Source organism: Microcaecilia unicolor, chromosome 1, assembly GCF_901765095.1.
Source record: "Microcaecilia unicolor chromosome 1, aMicUni1.1, whole genome shotgun sequence".
Lineage (NCBI taxonomy): Eukaryota > Metazoa > Chordata > Amphibia > Gymnophiona > Siphonopidae > Microcaecilia > Microcaecilia unicolor.
This window is the reverse complement of record NC_044031.1, coordinates 450,424,490-450,432,723: the sequence shown is the minus strand read 5'-3', so window position 1 is coordinate 450,432,723 and position 8,234 is coordinate 450,424,490. Positions and strand designations below refer to the sequence as shown.

Here is an 8,234-nt window from a genome sequence, read left to right as displayed (position 1 = left end):
AAAGTTGTTTGCTCTCATTTCTCTTTTGATACATCACTCTTTATTGCAGGGAAGAGAAAGCTTTCAGGGGACAGATTTTTAAACACACAACATAGCTGCAAACTACACAGGTTGTTGTTTTAACATATATACTTTACCTTGATTTGAAAAAAGAAACCATGCAGGTGACTTGCTAGAAAACTTGGATAAAGAGAGAATGGTTAAACTACCCATGCACTCTGTACTTGTTCTTTTGTGTGGGGAGCTAAGAAGCCAATCACAAATAAACAGGAAAGCCCCAGTCTCCCTTCTGCTAAAGATACTGAGGGGAAATGCCTATTTTGGTGACAGGGCTATGACCCAGCCAATACTAGCTGCATCAAGAGACGTTAAGGAGAAATCAGAGGACTCTGCTGATCAGTCCTGCATGCAGTATCTACAGAAGTGCCAAGGCAGAGTGGCCACACCAGCTGGAGCTTGACTAAAGGTAACTAATGCTACTGGAAATGGATAAGGGCTCTAGGTTTGGGAAGAAACTGATTCATACAAGAACTGTGGACCCTGGCAAAGACAGCAGTCTATTTCCTCAATGTCTTACCACACAAACTCAATAGCCTGGATGTTGGCAGAATACTAGGAACTTGAGTCTATGTCTGAACAGAAATAGCAGCTAAGGGTACGACCCAATTCATTGTTCTTTCTTCACTGCTGCCCTTTTTTTCACTATGCTGGCCAGCCTCTGTGTTTTGAATTGTACTATAGTTTATTGTAAATCACTAATGCAGTGGTTCCCAAACCTGGTCCTGGGTATCCTGAAAACCTGACTGGCTGGGGTGGCTCCGGGACCAGGTTTTGGAACCACTGCTTTAATACATTGGTGCTAAGCAGTATTGATAGTATTAAAATTAAATCAATTAAAAATGTCACTTATATGCATTACTTTCCTTCTTGACCACAGGTCTACTCAAAGGCTGGCCCCCTTGGGGTAATTTTATAACTGGTCACCTGGACTGAGGGAGCAAAAAGGCACCTACTTGCAGCCTATTTAATAAAGACACACAGGTACTTATATGTCTTTATAAAATACTATCAGAAATTGTGCAAAAATTACAGGTAAAATGACTCATGTACATTTACACCTGACTCTGTCCCACAACACTAACACCAAACACATTTACTTTTACACATGGGGTAATTTTATAACAGATTACCACAAGAACCAATTTGCTCATACCAGCAACACTATTAGATGTATTTTCAAAGCACTTACTTGGACAGACCGAAGGTCCATCAAGCCCAGCATTACCAGCATTCTGTTTCCAACAATGGCCAATCCAGGTTACAAGTACCTGGCAATCCTATGGAACTTTAAGTCCAAGGACTTTGAAAATGAGCCGCTATGTGAGCTTGCAGAGGAGAGAAAAAAACCCTCAAAACTTGCACAAAGCTCTCCCTGAGAACAAGGGACTACAACATGTATCAATAGTTTTTTAAAAATCCTTTAATAGTTACACTTTGAATGTTTTACTGAGCACCAAGTCACTTCACACTAATTTCCTGATCATAGATGCACAAGAAAGTCCCAGTCTTGACATATGCTTTACTGAGACCTATTTAAAGAAAATTATAAAATAGAGTGGAATGGAATGTTCACTCTTTCCAAAAATACAAGGGCTAGGGGACACACAATGAAGTTTAAGTAGTAAATTTAGAACAAAATCAGAGAAAATATTTCTTTACTCAACATGTAATTAAATTCTGGAATTTGTTGCCAGAGAAGGTGGTAAAAGCAGTTAGCTGAGCAAGGTTTAAAAAAAGATTTGGATAATTTCCTAAAAGAGAAGTCCATAAGACATTATTAAGATGGACTTGAGAAAATCCACTGCTTTTCTAGGATAAGAAACATAAAATCTATTTTACGCTTTTGGTAAATTGCCAGGCACTTGTGACCTGTATTGGCCACTACTGAAAACAGGACACTGGGCTCGATGGACCTTTGGTATGTCCCAGTATGGCAAGGCTTATATTCTTAAAGTGTGACTATTAAGAGTTTAAAAATTTTGTTTTAAGACATTGATATATGGTACTGTCAAGTACCAAGTCAAAACAGCCTGGAGCAATGGCCTATACACAAAATCATCCTGACAAAATGGCTTGTGACTAATCAGCCCCCGACAACAGAGCCCAATTATGCTTGGATGTTTTATAGGATTTAAATAAACAGGTTGATAAAAAGAGGAATGGACAAAAGATAAAAGCTTCACCAAATCTACATATAATCTTTAGGAAGAGAAGCATGGAGGACTACATAAAGTCAACAGGTAGCCGTAATACACTTTTTTTAAGGTGCCTACAAACACAGCGTACACTAACTGTGTAGGCGATACAGGGATACTGTAGGCGCGTACATGGTTAAAGTGCGTACATAGTTAACACACGTTAAAAACAGTAATGCGCCTATAATGCGGCTTAGTAAACAGGACCCCTAGGGCCTCTTTTACTGAACCACACTAGTGATTCCTGTGTGGTAAATGCGACAAAGCCCATTCGAATTGAATGGGCTGTGTTGCATTTACCGCGCTGGGAATCACTAGTGCAGTTTAGTAAAAGGGGCCATTTGTTGTTTCTTGTGTTTTGTCAATTTGTCAGTTTGAGTTGTCAAGAAATACACACTTATATAGAACCTAGTTCTATCACGCCTAAAAAAAGGCACCAAAATGAAATTTGCCTGAGTGTATTCTGTAAAATATGCCTTAATTTAGGCGTGCTTTTTAGAATAAGCCTAAATTTCCACACAGTATACCGAATATGTCAAGTGCTGCACCACATGACTAAATGTAGTCACAGGCTGTTACGCCAAATAAAACTTGGTGTAAATCCCAACACCTAAATTATGTGCAGATCAGGTGTATTCTGTTAATGCGCATAGATTTTAGAAACACCCATTCCATGCCTACATTTCAACTATGTAAAAGAATTTATGTACACATTACAGAATACGCTTAGACAGCTCTGTGCACAAATTCTAATTGTCAATTAGTGCTGACTGGTTGTTAACATCCAATTATCAGTGATTAGCTTAACCAATTAGCTTATGTGCATTGGAATACGCTTCGATTTCCACGCAGAAATCTCGGCATGATATATATAATCCTTGGGTTAAGGGTACTTCAACGCTTTAAATGCACTTTATTAAAATATTAGAGCTTATATTAAATTTATTGTTACTACGTATATTACAAAATGGGGACTGCTGCTGACATTTGGTAGCAGTATATGTTATATTCAGCATATCAATTTTAATATAATTATGCAACAACTTTCAATATTCTAAATTTTCTGTAGCACTATCAGAATGGAGATTGTTGAGTCGCAGAACGGTAGAAATGTATTGCTGAAAGATGGATATCATTAAAGGATGGCAAGAACCAAAGCTGATGGGAGTATGTCATGGTTGTGCCATACAACATCCAGTAGTGGCCACCTTAAGTATGCAACCACATAACTCTTACTGAATATTAACCATGTGCCTGATTTTGTGACAAGCCATTTTGTCAGTGCCAGTGCAGTCTCATGTTTACTCTCAAATAGAAAGATTGAGCTGTGCAACCACTGAAGGTTTTCTCCACTGCAAGTTCACAGTGCTGCTGGTATGAGCAAACTGGTTGCTCTGGTGATGTTTTGTCTTACTTGCTGCACTTTTGACAGTATCTAGTGTAATTTTATAAGGTGCATTATACATGTATATATTGGCATATATACATGAAACGACTTTATAAAATTACCTCCTTAATGCGGTTAAAAATACATCTATTTGGAAACCTGTATATACTTAAGTGCAATTTTCAGTCAGGCTAATTGACCCACATAAATGGTAATGAAAATTCTCTTCAGTGTCTCGATAAGTGCACAAACGTGTAACATACATGAAAACAACATAAAATGGTTTTCAACTGCTAAGTCTAAAACTCGCTACATACGTTTGGTTTACTAAAAAAACAAACAAAAAAAAAACTCTGTTAAAACCCTGAGGATCCTACTTCTTAGATAACAGTTTTGGCTAATTGTAGCTTCATGGTATGGTGACAACTGCTTCATTTAAAGTCAAAGTCATTCTCAGTAAGACATAAAAAAAAAAAAAGAAAATACGTAAGTGATAACCTAGTGCTTAATTTCTTGCTACAAAGTTTTAGTCAACACCATGAACATTATACATATGTATGTATATTTTTTTGCATATTCAAATACTAAACCTCAATCTAGTCTGCTGCTAACATAATTAACATTTGTGCATATAAGTTGAGTTGCCCTTGTCACTGTGCATTGGTGGTGTAGAAAGGCAATAGCTGGAGGAGCTACGTGGTATGGATTTCACGTCCATGTTCAATGACGGCTTGAACAAATTGCTTGAAAAGCCTGTCCATGTAAGTGTGCTGTCTTGGCCAGATTCCTTCCAGAAATCCAATATGGCCACCAAAAGATGTAATCACCAAAGCAACATTTGGATTTTGTTTGGCACTTTCTATTGGGATTGCTAGAAGACAAAAAAAAAAAAAAAAAAGCACAATTAAAGAAATTTGAAACAATATTTCTATTACCCCAAAATGACTGTTGACTTTCATGACGATAGAAAATGACTTCAATGAACACTTCACATCAATAATGCTTCATTTTACTTTGCAGATCAGTGGTTCTCCACCTAGTTCTCAAGACCTTGTCAACTCAGTCCAGTCTTTCAGGCTCTCCACAACAAATATGCACAAGATATATCTGTACAAAATGAGATAGAATATGCAAATATTCACGTATATTCATTGTGGAGATCCTGAAAAACAGACTGGCTGAGCAGTTTCCAAGAACTGAGCTGAGAACAGCTCAAAGTTATACATTTGAAAATCAACTTTTTCCTACTGTTTTATCCATTTATCTTTTATTCTGTACTGCTACCATTCCCATTACAGGGGTGCTGACAGAAAAAATATTAAGACTCAAAATGTATATGAAAAGGGACTAACAGGTTAACTGGATAATTGTTGGGGATTTTAATTTGACTTTTCCTCCACATCTGGAAAATACTACCTAGCACTTAAATCTTTTGCAAACCATTTGGGGGACAATAGATATATGAAGGGAAATGCACACACAGATCAGACAGTTTTCTTATTATTTACCTCTCCCCCCCCCCCCATGAGTCTCAATCTCAAACAGATTATATTTTTGTGGATAAAGGGGTGCTCAGGTCTGAGATACTCAACAGTGTGGTCAGACCATGCACCAGTATGGATCACATACAGAATTGGGCTCTCAGTTACAATTCTGGAGACTGTCTTCTGACCGAGGCGGAGGTGGCTGGAGACATCACATGCCTGATTCTAGAATACTTTACATTTAATTCCTCCCAGGAGGTGCCTATGGGGATGGTGTGGAATAGTTTAGGAGCCATTTAATTAAATGGGTGAGCAGACAAACAACATAGGGAACAGGACTCCCAACTCAGAAAGGAAATTTCCATTTGTGAACAGAGGTTTGCTCAGGACCCCACCTCAATGTTAACATCACATATTTAAAATTAAGGGGGGGAATTACAGAGTCTCTGGGCCAAAAAGGTTCAATACAAAATGCAATTAGTGACAGAATTCTTTTTTTTTTGTGTGGAGGGGAATAAGGCTAGCAAATTGCTAGCTCAACTTAAAGGAAGAAGGCTATAAGCACAAGTTCCTCCCACAGAGATGATTTGGGGGGGGGGGGGGGGGGGGGGGGGGGGGGGGGGGGGGGCAGTTTCTAGTGATATCTCCAAGAGGAGGTAATTTTTCTCAGGTTTTTATCAGAAGTTCTACACAGCTGCGGTACATACCACTAGTTCTGAAACTGAGGAATTCTAGGTAAGAAAATCCTGCCTCATCTACAAGATACTTAAGGACAGACCAGTTTGCGATTTCAAAAATTTATATTGGGCAGTCCACCTTAGATCCTTATTTGAGTGGTGTGAATCTACATACAAAGTGTGAGTAAGAAGGGGTGCATATGATTACATCAACGGCCTAATTTAATTTGGGCATCTGTGGAGTCTAAATTCCAGTTGCAGGATTCTAATCCTTTCTTGGAGCATACCATGTCTCTAATCACTAGAGTGAGGCACTTATTGCTGATGTTTGCCCCACATCTGGATTCTACGGGTATAGCTAGGTGGGAATATTATGGATTAATTAAGGCGGGGGGGGGGGGGGGCATTCTACTCTAATAATGTATTACATTCTTTTAAATATTTGAGGGACACTGTTGGAATCCCGCACTCTGAGTTTTACTTCCCTTTTGAAGCTTTTGTTCCATGCGGTCTCTCAAAAGAAACTGATTTCTAATCTGTATGACTTAATCATGGGGGGGGGGAGGGGAGGGGGAATCCTGCAAACCTAGTATTATAGGTTGCCTATCTCAAAAAAGATATAATGGAATTAGAAGAGGTTCAAAAAAGAGTGACCAAAATGATAAAGGGGATGGAACTCCTCCTATATGAGGAAAGACTAAAGAGGTTTGGGCTCTTCAGCTTGGAAGAGAGACAGCTGAGGGGGGGATATGATTAAGGTCTATAAAATCCTGAGAGGTGTAGAATGGGTAAAAATGACTCGATTTTTTTTTACTCTTTTCAACATTACAAAGACCAAGGGACACTCGAAATGACATGGAAATACTTCTAAAACAAATAGGAGGAAATATTTTTTCACTCAAAGAATAATAAGCTCTGGAACTCAATGCTAGAGGATGTGGTAATGGCGGTTAACATATCTGGGTTTAAAAAAAGGTTTGGACAAGTTCCTGGAAGAAAAAGTCCATAATCTGTTATTGAGATGGACATGAGGGAAGCCATTGCTTGCCTTGGAATTGATAGCATAGAATGTTGCTACTATTTGTGTTTCTGCCAGGTACTTGTGACCTGGATTTGCCACTGTTGGAATCAGGATACTGGGCTAGATGGACCATTGCTCTGACACAGTATGAAAAAAACAAAACAAAACAAAAAAAAACAATGGGAGAAAGATCTAGGTGCTTCCTTTACAGATAAAAAGGAGTGGCAGATCATGCATCATAATAGTTTAAAACAATCTATTTCTGTTAACTTAATAAAACAGGGTGTCAATTATTATACTGCTGGTATCTCCCTCCTACTCACACCTCAATATTTTCTGCAAGGGAATCCAACTTATGCTGAAGGGACGGTGGTTATGCAGGCTCTTAATTGTCATATATGGTGGGAATGCCCAGTACTTCAGTTATTCTGGAATGACTGAGCTAAGAGCTTTATTGACATGTTGAAAGTAACACTCCCCCCATGGCTCCTAATTTTGTTTTTTTTTTTTGAAATGGCAACTGCCTCTCAGTACCCTTCTCCACCACTGCCAACTCCAGACTCCGCCCTTTCTGCCTCGCCTCACCCTATGCTTGGAATAAACTCCCTGAGCCCATATGCCAAGCCCCTTCCCTACCCATCTTCAAATCCTTGCTCAAAGCCCACCTCTTCAATGTCGCTTTTGGCACCTAACCATTGTACCTCTATCCAGGAAATCTAGACTGCCTCAATCTTAATTGACTGCATTTTTTGTCCTTTAGATTGTAAGCTCCTTTGAGCAGGGACTGTCCTTCTTTGTTAATTGTACAGCGCTGCGCAACCCTGGTAGCGCTTTAGAAATGTTAAATAGTAGTAGTAGTAGTAAATTGCTCAAGCCAAGGTCTTATTCCAGTGTTTATCGATACTTTGTAAGGAAATAGCTGGCTGTTGGAAATCTAGAGCTGTTCCCAAATAAGAAGACACGAGTCAAGCTACGGCATGCGTATCTGAGTAAACTATTGAGCTGGAACATTTTGAATCTTTTGATAAAGTGTGGGTGCCTATTGTAGAATAGTATACTGGGGAGATCAGCCACCAAGCATGGAGGAACGCTCTATCCCTATGACTACGGTGCACATGAATCAGAGTAGGGTAGGAAGGCTCTTCTAAAAGACACAAGGGAGAGCCAGAGTACTTTTACATAAGGATTTATTAAAGACTCAACACAGCAGCTGTGTTTTGGTGCAAAAGAGCCTGCCTCAGGAGTCTAAAATAGATGCATGTAAGTAAAACAATAACTATATACATTCTATGGGCTCAGACCTGTAGAATTATCACAATCCAAAATTACATTTTTATTGTTCATGTAATCAGCTAATGTAATTCATTTATGTACAGATTCATTGTGTTTTGATTTATCAGAGATTTAGCA

General features: G+C 38.8%; 1 protein-coding gene across 1 annotated transcript in view; it reads right to left on the bottom strand.

Moving 5' to 3' along the window:
• Window positions 1–3,038: 3,038 nt before the first annotated feature.
• ABHD3 (abhydrolase domain containing 3) overlaps window positions 3,039–8,234 on the bottom strand; it is a 100,676-nt gene continuing 95,480 nt past the window's right edge. The window contains exon 9 of the mRNA XM_030212823.1: window positions 3,039–4,513. Coding sequence (XP_030068683.1) covers window positions 4,335–4,513 — 179 coding nt within the window. The 3' untranslated portion in view covers window positions 3,039–4,334. The remainder of the gene's footprint in view (window positions 4,514–8,234) is intronic.